The sequence below is a fragment of the Oryctolagus cuniculus genome, chromosome 5 (assembly GCF_964237555.1).
Source record: "Oryctolagus cuniculus chromosome 5, mOryCun1.1, whole genome shotgun sequence".
Lineage (NCBI taxonomy): Eukaryota > Metazoa > Chordata > Mammalia > Lagomorpha > Leporidae > Oryctolagus > Oryctolagus cuniculus.
The window spans coordinates 128,620,484-128,636,957 of record NC_091436.1 but is presented as its reverse complement, the minus strand read 5'-3'; the positions used below and the strand labels follow the sequence as shown (position 1 = coordinate 128,636,957).

At 47.9% G+C, this 16,474-nt stretch overlaps 2 protein-coding genes and 1 long non-coding RNA gene across 21 annotated transcripts in view; 2 read left to right on the top strand and 1 right to left on the bottom strand.

Annotated features, from left to right (window-relative positions):
- LOC100348238 (adenylate cyclase type 10) overlaps window positions 1-1,702 on the top strand; it is a 44,853-nt gene extending 43,151 nt beyond the window's left edge. For 17 of the 18 annotated variants that reach the window (XM_017345109.3, XM_008262894.4, XM_051854749.2 and 14 more), the window contains 3 exons: window positions 36-234; window positions 756-969; window positions 1,466-1,702. In XM_017345109.3, coding sequence (XP_017200598.1) covers window positions 36-234; window positions 756-969; window positions 1,466-1,533 — 481 coding nt within the window. In that variant the 3' untranslated portion in view covers window positions 1,534-1,702. Of the gene's footprint in view, window positions 1-35; window positions 235-755; window positions 970-1,465 lie in introns of those variants that run through there. The other variant, XM_017345111.3, reaches the window with a different exon arrangement.
- Window positions 1,703-9,194: 7,492 nt separating this feature from the next.
- Window positions 9,195-11,503, top strand: LOC138849807 (uncharacterized). Its single transcript, XR_011389022.1, has 2 exons — window positions 9,195-10,742; window positions 11,294-11,503. It is a non-coding gene; the product is annotated as an uncharacterized lncRNA (long non-coding RNA).
- An 11-nt stretch (window positions 11,504-11,514) lies between these two features.
- On the bottom strand, window positions 11,515-15,674 carry TREML1 (triggering receptor expressed on myeloid cells like 1). Of its 2 annotated transcripts, none has more exons than XM_008262905.3 (6): window positions 15,556-15,674; window positions 15,098-15,430; window positions 13,225-13,342; window positions 12,813-12,898; window positions 12,363-12,415; window positions 11,515-12,032 (listed from the first exon to the last, which is right to left on the bottom strand). In XM_008262905.3, exons 1-6 carry the CDS (start codon window positions 15,596-15,598, stop codon window positions 11,751-11,753), a joined length of 915 nt encoding a protein of 304 aa, XP_008261127.1. In that variant the 5' UTR covers window positions 15,599-15,674; the 3' UTR covers window positions 11,515-11,750. The 2 variants fall into 2 exon arrangements, with proteins under 2 accessions (XP_008261127.1, XP_051710704.1); XM_051854744.2 differs by having other exon boundaries at window positions 15,098-15,307; window positions 15,556-15,624.
- Window positions 15,675-16,474: the final 800 nt, after the last annotated feature.

Here is a 16,474-nt window from a genome sequence, read left to right as displayed (position 1 = left end):
AGGTAGAGCTGACACTTCTAACTCTTTCCCTCCAGGTTTGCCCAGGACTTGCAGTGGGACTTGTTTGAATACCACTTCTCCAAGGCTTGCCAGTTGGTGAAAAGAACCAACGCCTCATTATTTGGTTCACATGGCTTTGTCCGATTCCTAGAGTGCCGTGTGCTAATGTTACAGAAGATGCCAGGAGGTGTCTTCACACGCATTTCCCCAGAGAATCATAGCCAAACCCTCAAGGTACTTGTTTCTCTTATTGTCATTCAACTAACACCTAACCCCTCTAGTTACACCCTCTAGTAATCTTTCTGCCACCCCTGATTCTCCCTTGCTTGTCTTCTCAATGGGCTACCTCTCTTTCTTCCTTGACCTCTTTGTTTCTCCACCTAGGAAATTTCTGTCTACATCCTGTACTCCTCCAAATATGCCTGCATCTGGGTTTGGGTTTGGTTCCTTAACTTTCCACCTTTGCAAAGCTACTACCTAATATCATTAAAATGTGTACATTTAGCCCTTCCCAACAGCTCTTCCTCTCTGGCACAGTCTGTAATATGACAACTTGTCCCTACAGTCCTGCCTTCAGAATCTAAAACACATTCTAATTCCTCTGTGTCCCAAAACCAATACTCCAGACCTTCTTTGCCTCCCTGTTACCCCAGCTCTGCGTGAGGTGTGCTCAGTGGAGACCACTATAAGTCCTGATGAAAAGGCGTGTAGGGAAGAAAGTGCTATCTCAGAGCTAATACACCTTCTCCTTGCAGTACTTCAAGGAGTTCTTCTCTCGATGTGTGACCTGCCCTGTCTACCACCAGTGGGTCTCTGAGCTTAAGGCCTCCGTAATGAGGTATGGAAAGAGAGAATCCATGTTCTTGACTAATATCATCAGACCTTTGGACACCTGCTTGACCAAGATTTTGATAGAGGAAGAATTCCTGGAAGAAAACAACCCTTCTGGAAGAAATTTAGGATTACAGAGTAAGCATTCTTTCCTGGAACCCTTATATGGCAGATGTAAGAAACCAATATCAGAGTCTTAGAAGCAGTCAAAGGCTATACCTGTAAAGTAAAAAGGGACCCACAGATGTAAGGAGTTAGTCTTCGCTCCCGAGAGAAGCTTGGTTCTTTCCCTGTGGCTAGACCCAGTCTAGACAGGCAGGAATCCCTTATGCAAAGCAGCTTCTTCAGTCTCTCTCTGCCCTTTGATTCAGCATCTGTAACTCTTCAGCATAGAAAGTTCTTCCTTGGCCCCAGCCTGAATAACTGTGTTGTTTCCTTGGAGTAGCTGATGGTCACTTGGGAGAAGAAGGTTTTAGAATATAATGTCTATGACAGTAAAGTAAGATGTAAGCAAAAGAGGAATAGAAAGAATAGTTCCTTGCCTCTGGGATTTGCATATTGCTTTTCCCAGGGCCGTGAGTTGAATTTGTAACTGCTAAGGACATTCTTTGTGTTTGTGATACTCTATTTTCAGGATTTAACAAAGTGGCTGATGTCAAGGAGAATAAGGGTACAGAAGAAACTCAAGAATGTGTATGTTAAAGCTAACCAACATCTGAAGGGACCATGGTTATTGTATATAGCACAAGGAAATGCCCCAGATTCTCCTTTTTAAGATACTGTATAGTGTACATATTGAATATACTAGCCTTTTACAATCACTGCTATCTATATCTTTGTCAAAATAAAGGCCTATGTTTCTGAAGCATGATGCACAGATCTTTTTTTTAACTCTTGGTCACTAGCACAGCTGTAGCAGAGGTTGGAAACAGAGGTAGAGAGAAGTGCTGGGTGGCTTTGAGGTCCTGATTCCCTTTTATCTAAGGGGAGATCCATTAGCAGATGGGAAGCACAGCCTGATAAAGAGGATGCCATTACTTATGACGTGCAGCAGTGCATGTGCTGTGGCCTTGCCCTCTGTTGGCACAAATGTGGTAATGGGTTTTTAAGATGTCCGGGAGTCTTTTGAGAGGCACACAGGGCTGTGGAAATCCAGTTCTCTTATGAGCATTCCCAAGTGAAACTGAACTTGCCAGAGTGTGTATAACTCAAGCCTGCTTCTTTTTTCTTCTCCCCTTTTGGAGCTGCCATCTTTGGCTTTAATCTGTTTGATGGTGTTTCTTCCTCAGAATATATTCTTCCTACTGATTTTTTAATGCCTATAGAATTAAGTAACTAATGCTATAGTGACTACCATTTATTGTTTACTTACTCTGTACTTGAAATACATTCTTTAAAATTTTATATTGACTTTTTGAAGCAAGTACTGTTATTATCCCACATTATAGATGAAGAAATAAAAGCTTAGAAAGGTTTTATCCCAGCAGACACAGCCATGAAATGAAAGAACTAGGGTTCTAATTCAGGTTTGATCCAAGTTTATGCTGTTAGCCACTAGGCTATACATATATACTAGGCATCATGGGACCTATCTGTGAGTAAAGTAGCCTATACCGAGTCTTTACTGTTCTCTTTCAAATGTTTTTCTCCCTGATCTCACTGCCTCCTTCCTTTCTCCTTAAGCACATTCCCCTCTGCTATTTCCTCCACACCTTCAGACTTCTGAGAGGCAATGTAGAGTAGCATCAAAAGCAAGGATGTTAGAGCTAGACCAGCTGAGTTCAGTTTTTTTTTTTTTTTTTTTAACATTGATTAATTGATTTGAAAGGCATAGTGACTACTAGGGAAAGACAAATCTTCCATCCTCTGGTTTACTCCCCAAATGCCTGCAGCAGCCACCAGGACCGGGCCAGACTAAAGCCAGAAGTCCAGAACTCCATCTGCGTCTGCAGTGTGGGCACAGACCTAAGCCCTTAAGCCACCAACTGCTGCCTTGGTAGGCACATTAGCAGGAAACTGGGATGGGAGGCAGAGTTTCCAGGATTTGAACCAACACTCTGATAGGGGATGTAGGTGTTCCAAGCCACAGCTTAACCCGTTACACTACAACGCCCACCCCTGAGTTCAAATTTTAACTCTGCTTGTCATTAGCTGTGTTAGTTTGGGCATATAATTGACCATATGCCTCAGTTTCCTTTTCTGCAAATGAAGATTAAAAATCATACAGAAGAATGTCATTGTGAAAACAAAATGGATGTAAAGCCCATAGATCAAACCTGGCAATAGTAAGTACTCAGTAAATATTATCACTTCAGTTTTTATATTTTAAAGTAGATACTACATTTATATGATAAAAAATTCAAAATGAACAAAAATGTGTAACAGTAATATTCCTTTCTTGTCTTCTACTATCAGTTGCTTTCCTAAGAGGTAATCATCGTTATCACTTCTTTTTTTTTTTTTTTTTTTTTTTTTTTACAGGCAGAGTGGATAGTGAGAGAGAGACAGAGAGTAAGGTCTTCCTTTTGCCATTGGTTCACCCTCCAATGGCTGCTGCGGCCGGTGCGCTGCGCTGATCCGATGGCAGGAGGCAGGTACTTATCCTGGTTTCCCATGGGGTACAGGGCCCAAGGACTTGGGCCATCCTCCACTGCACTCCCTGGCCACAGCAGAGAGCTGGCCTGGAAGAGGGGCAACCGAGACAGAATCTGGCGCCCCGACTGGGACTAGAACCTGGTGTGCCGGCGCCGCAAGGCGGAGGATTAGCCTAGTGAGCCGCGGCGCCAGCCGTTATCACTTCTTTGTGTATCCTAGCAAAACTGTTCTATGCATATGCAAATAATGGTACATGTTTATAGCATCTTTCTTTCCCACAGATGGTCATTGTGCCCTTCCACCCTCTTTTTAAAAATTCCCTTTTGAAGTTTGCTTTATTGGGATACAATTAATGTAACATGAAGTTCACCCTTTTTTAAAAAACAAAGATTTATTATTATTTGAAAGGTAGAGTAACAAAAGAAGAGACATAGATCTTCTATCTGCTGGTTCATTCCCCTAGTGGCTGTAACTGCCAGGGCTGGACCAGGCAGAAATAAGGAGCCAGGGACTTCATCCAGGTCTTCCACATGGGTGGCAGAGGCCCAAGGACTTTGGCCATCTTCTTCCTTCCCAAGCACATCAACAGAGAACTGGGTTGCAAGCAGAAAAGCCAGGACTAGAACCAGCACTCCAATGACAAGGCATGCCAGGATTGCAGGAGGCAGCTCAACCTGCTGCACCAGCCCTATATCATGCACCATTTCTTAGAATATTCACAAACTGTAGGACAATCACAACTATCTAATTCTAGAATGTTTTCATCACCCTGAAAAGTAGTTCTGTGAGCATTAGTAGTTACTCCCTGTTCCTACATCCCCAGTCTCTGGTAACCAGTATATCTATTGTTTTCATTGGTTGTATACTTTCTGTCTCTATAGAGCTGCCTATTCTAGGCGTTTCAAATAAGTAGGAACATAACATGTAGCCTTTTCTGTCTGGCTTCTTTGACTTAGCAAATATGTTGCAAAATTACTCTTTATGGCCAAATAATATTCCAAGACATGAATATACCCCATTTTGTTTGTTTATCAATTAGTGAACATTTGGGTTGTTATCACTTTTTGTGTGTTGTAAGTAATGCTACTGTAAACACTCATGTAGAAGTATCTGTGTGAACACGTGTTCAGTTCTCTTGGACATAAAGTCCCAGGATTGGTCATATCATACAGAAATTCTGTTTTTAACTTTTTAAGGAACTGTCAAACTATTCTCCAGAGTCACCGTGCCGTTTTACTTCCTCACCTGCAATTATAAGGGTTGAGTTTCCAGCAGCCTCACTAGCACTTGTTACTATCTCTTGTATTGCAGCCATTCTCATCTGTTTGGTGTAGTATCTCATGACTTTGATTTGCATTTCCTCAATGACTAAAGATGAGCATCTTTGCATGAGTTTTTTGGACACATTTCTTCTTGGAGAAATGGCTATTCAAATTATTGGCTCATTTTTATTAGGTTATTTGCCTTTAAATGGTTGAATTTTAATTAAGAAGTTTTGGGGCTGGCACTTTGGTGCAGGTGCCCCAGCCTGCAGCACTGGCATCCCATATGGGCAACAGTTCGAGTCCTGGCTGCTCCACTTCTGAACCAGCTCTCTGCTAATGCATCTGGGAAAGCAGTTAGAAGATGGCCCAAGTCCCAGGGCCCCTGCACCCGAGTGGGAGACCTGGAGGAAGCTCCTGGCTCCTAGCTTCAGATCAGCTCAGCTCTGGCTGTTGTGGCCATTTGGGGAGTGAACCAGCAGATGGAAGACCTCTCTCTCTCCCTCTCTCTCTCTCTCTCTCTTTGTGTCTCAAGCTCTCTCTATAACTCTGTCTTTCAAATAAATAAAATAATTTTTAAAAAGAACTTTTTATATATTCTGGATACTAGACTCTTCCTGGATTTTATTTGCAAATATTTTTTCTAGTTCTGTGAGTTGTCTTTTCATTTTCATGACCATACATTAATACATTAGTTTTCAGTTTGATGAAGTCAGTATATCTATTGTTTTCATTGGTTGTTAAGTGCTTTTAAGTGTCAGGTCTACAAAATTATCACATAATCTGAGGTCACAGAGATTTACTTTTTTGTTTGTTTGTTTAGCTGGTTGTTTTTTGTTTTTTGTTGGAGGGGGTGCGGGGGGAAGGCTTTGGGGAAGTTTGTTTTTTTGTTTTTTTTTTGTTTTTTGTTTTTGACAGGCAGAGTGGACAGAGAGAGAGACAGAGAGAAAGGTCTTCCTTTTGCCGTTGGTTCACCCTCCAATGGCCGCCACAGCCAGCGCGCTGCGGCCGGCGCACCGTGCTGATCCGATGGCAGGAGCCAGGAGCCAGGTGCTTCTCCTGGTCTCCTATGGGGTGCAGGGCCCAAGCACTTGGGCCATTCTCCACTGCACTCCCTGGCCACAGCAGAGAGCTGGCCTGGAAGAGGGGCAACCGGGACAGAATCCAGCACCCCAACCGGGACTAGAACCCCGTGTGCCGGCGCCGCAAGGCGGAGGATTAGCCTAGTAAGGCGCGACGCCAGCCAGAGATTTACTTTTGTGTATTTTTCTGGGAGCTTTATAGTTTTAGTGCTCATTGTTAGATTCTGATCTATGGTGAGTTAATTTTTATGTATTGTGTAAGACTCCTTTCCATGTGGATATCCACTTATTCTTGCACCATCTGCAGAAAAGACTATTATTCTCTCACCCAGCGTATTGTTTCCATACCGTGTTGAAGATCAGCTGATCTTAGACGCTTGGCTTGTTTATGAGCTCCCCGCTCTGTCCCATAGATCTATGTGCCTGTCCTAGGCCAGCAGCATACACTCTTGTACTTTTGTAGTGAATTGTAAAGCCAAGTGTGAGTCTCTCAGCTTTAGTCTTTTTCAAAATTGTTTTGGTTATTCTGGGTACCTTGAATTTACATACGAATTTTGGCTTTAACTTGTCCATGTCTGGGAAAAGGTGTATCTGTAATTGTAATAGGGATTACATCAAATCTGTAGATTAACTTGGTGAACACTAAGTCTTCTGATCCATGAAACTGGGATATTTTTCCATATATTTAGGTTTTCTAGAATCTTTCAGTAATATTCATATCTGTAGTCTTTAGTGTGTTAATATTAACACTTCTTTTGTTAAATTTATGCTTAATAGTTTGTTCTTCATGAATAAATGGAATTGCTTTCTAAATTTCCTTTTTTTAAAAAAAATTATTGGGGCCTGCACTGTGGTACAGCGGGTTGATACCCTGGCCTGAAGCGCCAGCATCCCATATGGGCACCAGTTCTAGTCCTGGCTGCCCCTCTTCCAATCCAGCTCTCTGCCATGGCCTGGGAAAGCAGTAGAAGATGGCCCAAGTCCTTGGGCCCCTGCACCCGCATGGGTGACCCGGAGGAATCTCCTGGCTCCTGGCTTCAGATCGGCGCAGCTCCGGCCGTTACAGCCAATTGGGGAGTGAACCATCAGATGGAAGATCTATCTCTCTCTCTGCCTCTTCTCTCACTGTATGTAACTCTGACTTTCAAATAAATAAATAAATAAATCTTTAAAAAAAAAGAAAAAAATTGTTTGTTAATTTTGAAAGGTAGAGTTATAGAGACAGGGACATAGCAAGAGACAGAGAGATCTTCTATCCAGCTAGTTCACTCCCCAAATGGCTGTGGCTGAGCCAGACCAAAGCCAGGAGCCAGGAGCTTCATCTGGGTCTCCCATGTGAGTGCAAGGGCCCATCACTCTGAACATCTGCTGCTTTCCCATTTGCATCAGCAAGGAACTAGATCAGAAATGGAGTGGCTGGGACTCAAACCAATGCTTATATGGGATGCTGGCCTTGCAGGTGGCAGCCTAACCGGCTGCACCACAGCTGCCTCTTCCGGAAAACCTCTGTCTGTACATTCTTGCCATATTGGCCTTTTCAGGCTTCTCCGTTGCAACTTGTTTAGTCTGCTGCTCTGTCAGCTCTTTTGTATCTGCTGATCAGACTTTGCTATTTCTGCAGAATAATCAACAGGCCTCTTCCTAAGGACCTGGAGATGGTGGCGGTGGTGTGACTGCAAGTACTGCAGCCTGGGCCTGGTGGTGGACAGCCAGCTCCTGCTCTAAGTCATCTTCTGGATTAAGGGCTCCCTGGTCCTTGGTTTGAGATGTTGACTGAGGTGCACTGGACCCAGGGTCACATCGAGTCTTTCCACCCATTCCAGATCACGGCTGAATTCAGACACCACTATTTCACTTTCACATTGTTCACTGCACAACGGTGAGGCCTGACTTCAGGAGCCCTCCAGAAGAGCATTCTGCAGCTCCCAGTCTGTGACAAGAGACTCATCAGAATCCGAGGCTGACCCCAAGAATATGGTGGGGGTGGGGGGTGGAGTTCCATCCTACAAGACACCAATGCAGTCCAAAGAAGTGGGGTAGCCGGGGCCCAGGCAGCTGTCAGAGGGTGACACTGGCCCCTGCTGCTGCCTGGCTTCAGCCGCTCCCATCCCTTCACAGCTCCATTGTGGACTTGAGGTGCCATATTGCCCACAACTCCTAAATTTCATTTTTGGATTGTTCATTGCTAGTATCTAGAAATACAACTGATTTGTACATATTGATTTTTATCCTGAAGCCATATTGAATTTGCTTATTAACTCCAAGAGTTTTTATTTTTATTCCTAAGGATTTTTGTTTTAAATTATTTTATTATTCAAAAGTTTTGACTGGGGCCAAGATTGTGACTAAGCGGGTTAAGCTGACGCTCACAACACTGGCATCCCATATCAGAATGCCAATCTGAGTCCCAGCTGCTCCACTTCCAATCCAGCTTCCAATTCAACTTCCTGCTGATGCACCTGACAAGGCAGCAGATGCTGGCCCAAGTACTTGGACTCATATGAGACACCAGGATTGAGTTCCTGGTTCTAGGCTTCAGCCTGGCCCAGACCTGGCTGTTGCTCTCCTTTGGTGAGTGAATAAAAGGATGGAAAATTCTCTCTCTCTCTCTCTCTCTCTCTCTCTCCTCCCCACACCAATCCTGGGTGTGTACGTGAGGCTCTGCTTTTCAAATAAATAAATCTTGAATGTTTTTGATTAACATGTTTATGAGGTATAGTGCAGTACTTCACTACATATTCATTCCATAAACCGAACAAGCCAAGCAATCAGCCTACGATCTCCTTTTCCTTGTGTTTGCAGTGTATAACATTACTGTGAACTCCACTGTACTGTGTCAGTATGGTGCTTCAGACCCATTATCTGACCTCCCTCCACTCCCCTCCCCTGCCCTTCTCAGTCTAGGAATCACTGTTCTAAGTTTAGATAAACTTTTTAATTTCCATGTAAGAGGGAGAATATACAATATTTCTGTGTCTGGCTCATTTCACTTAATATAATAATCTCCAATTCCATCCGTTTAGCTGCGATGTCAGGATTTTGTCCTTCTATGCCTGAATAATAGTCCACTGTGTATGTATGCCACCTTTTCTTTATCCATTCATCTGTCTGTGGACACTTAAGTTGATTCTGTCAGCTGTTGAGAGTAGTGCTTCAACAAGCATGGGGTCTCGTTCATATACTGATATCAATTCCTTCATATATAGTCCCAGAAGTGGAATAGCTCCATCAAATGGTAGATTCATTTTTAATTTTTTTAATTCCTATTTGTCTTATGTCGTTTTCCATGCATTCCTCAACTGTCTTCTGTTGTGTTAATTTTAATTTAAAATTATTGCTTTATGAAGTTTTTTAAATCAGCTAAGAAGTTAAAAAAAACACAAACACTTAGACAAATACTCTTTGGATTTATATAAGTCTTTGGTTAATTTCTATAGTTCTGAAAAAAATTGATTATATTTTTGTTAGTTCAGTTACCTCCTCTGGTTCTCCCGCTCCCTGCTAAGGCGGGCCCGACAGTCCCCCTAGATCAAGATCTCCCAACCTTCCCCCACCCCGCCCCCCATCCACAGGCCCAACTCCAGGCTTCCTGGAGGAGATGGGTGTAAGGACTGGGGTGCTGGCGGCTCAGACGTGCCTGAGTAAGTCCTGCCCTCCAACAAGGTGCATGACCCCTACTCTTTGCAGCTTTCTCTGAAATCTCAGGTCTCTGCTGCTCGCTGTATTTTTTTTTTTAGATTTACTTATTTATTTGAGAGGTAGAGTTACAGATAGAGAGAGACTTTTTGACTTTACTGTGGTGTGAGAGCAGTACACATTCAGGGGGAACTGTTCTTAATTTTGAATGTCCATCTTTTCCCAGGCTAGCAATATGTGGTATAATGCTCTCATACAATACCGGGCAATGGCAGCAGCGTGGGCCACAGTCCCAGTGTGCCACACAGTCACCAGGGTAAACAACCAATAACTGTACAGGGTCATGTGTTACCAGCAGTTCTTCTGGTTTGTGTTTTTGCAACCATCAAAATACTCAACTGTGTATGCATGCAATATCCAATACTTTATTATAAAATAGGTTTTGTGTTAAATTATTTTACCTAACTGTAGGCTAATGTCAGCGTGGTTAAGGCAGACGAGGCTATAATCTATGATGCTCAGTAGGTTGGATGTACGAAACGCATTCTCAAGCTGCAGTGTTTTTCTTTTAGGATGGGTTTCTTAGGATACAACCCACGGTAAGTGGAGGAGCATCTGCCTTTCCCCTTCCCCGGCACTAAATTGACTGCGTTATCTTCCATGGTATTTCCCTTTTAACTTCTGTTCAGTTCTCAAAAGTTATAAATTGACATCCAGACCAAGGAAAATTTTTCCAGCAGGTTCTTTTCAGACTTGATTCTCCCCTTCCTCTGTCCCCTACCCTCTTCACCAGGCAGTCCCTACTCATCTTTCCCAGGGAAAATGAGGGCTTCCTTGATTGGTGCCCATCCGACAGCTGCTGCCTCCACAAGAGACAGAAGTAAACTTAGGTTCTGTCACAGCCTGAGGCTCTTATCAGGGGAGGGCAGAACATCCTGCCAGAGTTCCCCCAAATATCCCTGGACTTACACAGCCTGAAGTCTGAGGCCCAGCCCCGTCCCTTCTCCTGAAATGCCTGGTCCAGCTCGGGGCCCCTCCAGATGGACAAAACCTCCTATGCCTAGCTCTCCGTGATTGCCACAGGAATGGGTTTCCGAGCCCCTCATTCCCAGTGAAACAGATTCAGAAGAAATGCTGGCAGAAAAAGTAGAGGCCCTTCAACACCCTGCCTGGAGTAACATTAATTCACTCTCGACCTTGGGCATACTGGTCCACGCCCCTTCCTTCCCACAAGTCCTTTTCTCCGCCCCCCTCCACCGGGGGCTCTTCCCAGGCTCCAGGGCTCAAAGGGAACAGCTCTACCAGATGGCCACCTGGTGAGGGAGAGCCAGCTCTGGTAAGAGGGAAGTCTACAAAGCCTTTCCCCTCCTGGTGCTTGAGAACCCTTTGTTCTGCAGGGGATCAGGCTTGGTGGCCTTATTCCTGTCTCTGCAGTCCCGTCTCTCACATCCCATCTGTCTGGGTCTCATTTATCATGCACTCCTGATCACATGCTGGCACATCACAGGCCTCACTAGTTCACGACCAGCAGAGCAGAGAACAGAAGTGCTCCCTTGACTCAAGCAAACGAATCGATACTTTCAGGCCTCATAAGAGGCGCAGGAGATGCCTTTGAAGTCTTTCTGGTTTCCTTGTCCAGGGTTGGGTGTGGGGAACCACTTCCCCACTAGCAGGGCAGGCAGGCATTGTGCAGCACTAACTCTAGCCGAAACTGACCCTTTCCTTCCCCATTCCCCACCCAGACATTATGAGTTTACCATTATGAGTTCACATATCGGGGCTGGCACTGTGGTATAGCAGATAAAGCCGCCGCCTGCAGTGCTGACATCCCATGGGGGCGCCGGTTCGAGTCCCGGCTGCTCCACTTCTGATCCAGCTTTCTTCTAGGCTTGGGAAAGCAATGGAAGATGGCCCAAGTCATTGGGCCTCTACACCCACTTGGGAAACCCAGAAGAAGCTCCCGGCTCCTGGCTTCGGATCGGCGCGGCTCTGGCTGTTATGGTTATCCAGGGTGTGAACCAGCAGATGGAAAACCTCTCTCTCTGCCTCTGCCTCTCTAACTCTGCCTTTCAAATAAATAAATCTTAAAAAACAAAAGAGTTCACATATCATCATTTAGGGTTTATTTTACTCAGTGTGTAATAGCAGAGGAACAGCATGGCGGGGAGACAGCTTCTCCAAGACACCTTAGTCATATCCACATTTCTTCCCTGGCTACAAACTTGGGACATGAGCTTGGATCTGAAAGTTGCTGAAATATCCTAAGGCTCTAACGTGAGCTGGCTGACTGGGTGCGCAGAAGCCCCAGGGATGATTGCCATGCGTGTGCAGAGGACTGACCAGATCAGCTGGGTGCAGTCTGGCTGTTAGCTGGATCCTGGGATGGCTCACAGGAGGCTGCTCCACCCCTGTCCCTTCCCGGAAAGATGACTGTGGCATATGTGACAGGCTTGGAGGAAATGTGGACCTTAGGAGGCAGAGGGGGCACTGAGGGTGGGGGATCAAGAGGTAGGTCGCTGTAGGTGGCATTTTCGAAGGAAAGTGGGGAGTCGAGCCTCGCGTATGCTATGTCCGAAGGCCCCGCAGCAGCCAGTCCCGAATCACCGATGTGGGGGCCCCCTGAATCCTGCAGTGGAAACAAGCAAATCAGGCAGAGAGGAGATGCCACCCTCTGCCTTGGTGCCCTTGGGTGGGAGGACCGGGACCACACGGGATCTGTCTCTCAAAGTCTGCACATGGCAGTGGGCAAGAGGGCTTCGACTGGAGATTTTGCAAGCCCCAAGTTTGTCCCCAACTCTGGGAAGGTTGGAGACCACTAATGCCAAGTGTATAGCATTGAGGAAAAGGGTTTGCACCAAGGCCCGGGATGCCTCCAGCCCTCACCCAGGACCTCTGGGCAAGTGTGATGCTTGGAGGGTCTGGGGGGATGGTCTGAGGGCCTGAAGAGGCCTCTTACCATTCCTGAAGCTCTGCTGATCTGGAATCGACCACAGACAGCGTGCCTGGTTGCTGGCGGGGTGGACAGCAGGGAAGTCAGCATCCAGCTCCCACTCCCTTTGGAAGCCTCTCTCCTAGTGCAGACTCACTTTCCCCATGCCCACCACCAAACCCTCACCCCTCCCTCTCCTCAGTCCCTCCCCAGCCTGCCTTGTTTCTCCACCCATTTCCCTTCTGCAGGTCTCAACCCTCAGCCCACCTCCCTAATCCCCTTTCCTACCTCCATCACCTGTCCTCCAATCACACTGCCCCCACCCCCTTTAAAACAATTCCTGTCTTTTCCCATGCCTGCTCCACTGAATCTCCTTCCCTCCCCTGCATCCCTCAGGTCATCTGACCTCATCTGCAAAGCTGGTTGCCGCAGGACTGGCAGGACCAGGCCAGGCCAGGGGGACAATCTGCTACCTACCTTTCCTTTTGGCCAACACAGCAAACAGCACCACAGCCGCCACCAGCAGACCCAGCAGGAACACAGCCCCCCAGATCAGGGGGGTGCTGAGGGGCAGAAATGGATAGGAGTCTTAGCCCGAAACCCCGCAGGAGCAATGACAGAAGGGTCCTACCTTGGCAAACCGCAGTTGAGAGGCAACGGAACAAGGTGGGCAGAAGAGAGGCATGTTGCCAGAGCCCCCTGGCTAAAGAGCCAGCAGGATGAAGGGCCCAGGGCTGAGTTGGGAGAGAGGGCTGTCTGTCCTGCTGCTCTGGAGTCTCCCAAGGTGGGCAGGCATCACGTATCCCCTTTGATGCAGTCTGGCGCTTGCAACAGGTCCTATCTCACCACCACCCTTCTCCCAGCCACCCAGATCCAGGTGTAGCAGTACCTCTTCTCATGCTGCCTGGGCTCCCAGGGGCTGGCACTGCCTGGGAGGTCTGAGGAGGGGTCCTCAGCCACACTGCCAAGTTTATGGGTCTGCTCCTCCTCCTTGCTCCGGCCAGGAACTGAGTCAGAAGGAGACATGGGCTGAGCACCCAGCCCCTGTGGTGCTGCTGAGGTCTGAAGGCTTCTGTCATCTCAACATTCTGGACTTCTGGGCGCAGGATCCGGGTTGGTGTCTGTGGGCCTGAAGATTGTCCTAGGACCCTTGCCACCCTCTCCATATATGCGGGATGGGGGCCTTGCCTTGTTCTTGAGCAATTCACCATCCCCACTGCCCTCCTTATGCCAAAGCACAAACTGAAGACGTGGTGGCCCCCTGCTCACTGCACAGGTCCTGTCCTGGTAGACCGCATTGGACAGCCCTCTCTAAAGCTGTCCAGTGTGAGCTGGGAGCCACAGCCTTCCCGGACGCCTCGCTCCACCAGCCCGCTTGAGAACCCCTCCTCAACAGCACCCACGCCGTTGCAGCCGGCAGGGCTCCAAGCGCCTGCCTCCCTGCCCCCTCAGGCCACGGGGCACCCTGTCACCATCCACCTCTCCAGGAGCTATAATGTCGAGTTCAGTCACTCAGAATGCGAAGCGATGAGGAGGACAGGGTGGAGGAGGATTAACAGGCGGATTTGTTACAGAATCATCGCAGACTCAAGATGTCAGGGATTCTAATGACAGCTTAGTCCTCCTTTAGGGTGGAAAAGCAAGAGAAGGGGGCTGCCTTTCTTAATTTCATTATTTGGGGATTGGGCACAAACTGGCTGAGCAAAGAACGATCTAACAATGAGAAAATGTCAGCATCCATAAAAGGGCAAAGCCACAGCAGTGCCTGCTCCGGGGAACTGACCATTGTTGCTCCAGAACATTTTTTTTAAATTACGTCCTATTTTTCTAGGAAAAAAATGTAATATTTAAAAATTTTTCTTTCAATAGATGTTTTAGATAATGAAGATTATGGGTTGTGAGAATGGAACCTGTAAAAGTAAAATGTTGGGGCCAGCACTGTGGCGCAGCGGGTTAAGCTACCATCTACGGCACCGGCATCCCATATGTGTGCTGGTTCAAGACCCAGCTGCTCCTCTTCCAATCCAGCTCCCTGCTGATGTGCCTAGGAAAGCAGCAGAAAATGGCCCAAGTGCTTGGGCCTCTGCACCCACACGAGAGACCCAGAAGAAGCTCCTGGCTCCTGGCTTCAGCCTGGCCCAGCCCCAGCCATTAGGGCTATTTGGGGAGTGAAAGAGTGGATGGAAGATTTCTCTCTCTTTCTCTCTCTCTCTCTCTCTCTCTCTCTCTCTCTCCTCTCTCTTAAAAAAACAAATAAATAAAGTGCCTTGTATGCTGAGAATATTGGCTTGAATGTCAATCACCCTCATCACAACCTTCAAAACCAGGAGTTGAAGGGGCCCAGCCATGCGTGGGTCCTGCCTGCAAGATGCCCACACTACAGACTCAGCAAAGCCGTGAACCATTAATTACAAGTTCAGCCCATTGTAAGCCATCAAGTCCATTATTACAGGAATAAAAAAATGCAAGCCTGAAAGGTACAAGAAGCGAATTCCAGTTTCTAAAATTAAAAAAAGAAGTCTCAAATATATTGAAAATGCTGGGGGAGCCCATGAGTTGGGGGGGACGGAGCAGGCTCTTCCGCTGGTTTATCTCCCACTTCCCATCCAGTCTGGTTTCCGCTCCCCACGGAGCTGTCAAAAGGATATTTCCTCCCAATTCCTCCCCCTAGGGCCCCCACCCCTCAAGGACCCAAGAGCCCTGGTGACAGGTGGGGTGGGAGGGCGGGCAGAGCAGGTGGCAGCAGGCCAAGGACAGCTCACCTTGGGGGAGCACCACCAGGGAGACCCGGTGCAGGGTCTGGGGCCCCGCGGCGCCCTCCACTATGCAACCATACTCCCCCGCGTCGTCCTCTTGCAGGGCCACCACTTCCACCTGCAGCAGGCCGCCCCCCAGGTCTGTGAGGAAGGTGCGCGAGCCACCTGGGGTTCTGCGATCCACAGCCGAGGACACCAAGGGCTGGCAGCTGTCGGCTGAGAAGCGGCACCACACCTTCCGAGCCTTGACATCCTGGAGCCGGTAGTGGCACTGCACCAGAATGGTGGCCCCCACGGGTGCCTGCAGCAGCTCAGGGAGGCTGGCCGCGGAGCCCTGACCTAGGGAAGGGAAGGAGGTGGGGACCTTGGGCGGAAGCTGGGAGCACCCCACACCCCACCCACGGGGGCCCTGGAACCTACACATGCAGGTGTGGCATCCACACTAACCCCGGGGTGCACCTTACCTGCTAGTCCCGGGAGCAGCAGCAGGAGCAGGTGGGGGCCCATGGCCGGGGAGAGCAAGGTCAGCCGCTGTGTCTGGGCACTGACACAGCTTCCCACCGGAGGGCAGGAAACACCCAGCTCACCCAGAGCGCAGGGTGGGAGGCGGGGACTGGGGTGGGGATAGGGAACTCTCTCAAGCCCTGATTGGCTCCCTGCTCAGAAACTGGCCCTGAGGGTAGGGATAGGCAGGCAAGGTCTGGGGGAAGTTGGGGGGGGGGGATGATCTTCGGGGGCATCCAGATACACCCGAGTGCATAGAGCCACCCAGGAGAAAGCTGTGAAGCGCCCTATGCGTGGCCAGATTCCAAGTTCTTTATGCGTGCTCCCCTGCCACATCGAGCTTTTAGGACACTGTGCCTCTTGCCACACAGCCCCACAATGGAAGTGCCCCCTTGGACTGGCTCTCTCATTGTTCAGACCCTCACGACTCTTTCCATCCGGATCCATGCACCCCAGTTCTGGGAAACAGGCTCTTTCCTTGATAATCGCTTCTCATGTTCTTTCCCTCTGTTTTCTTCCTTTCTCTCTCTTTCTTTCTCTCTTTCTCTCTTTCTTTCTTTCTTTCTTTCTTTCTTTATTTCTTTTTAAAGATTTATTTATTTGAAAGGCAGGGAGAGAGAGAGGGAAAATCTCCCGCCTGCTGGTTCACTCCTTGAATGTCCACAACAGCCAGGGCTGGCCCAGGCAGAAGCCAGGAGCCAGGAGCCAGGAGCCAGGAGCTTCTTCCAGGTCAACACAGAAGGGTAGGGACCTAAGGACTTGGTCATCTTCCACTGCTTTTCTCAGGTGCATTAGCACAAAGCTGGATCAGAAGTACAGCAACTGGGACTCACTCGAACCAAGAACTCTGTTATAGGGATGCCTGTGTCACAAGTGGAG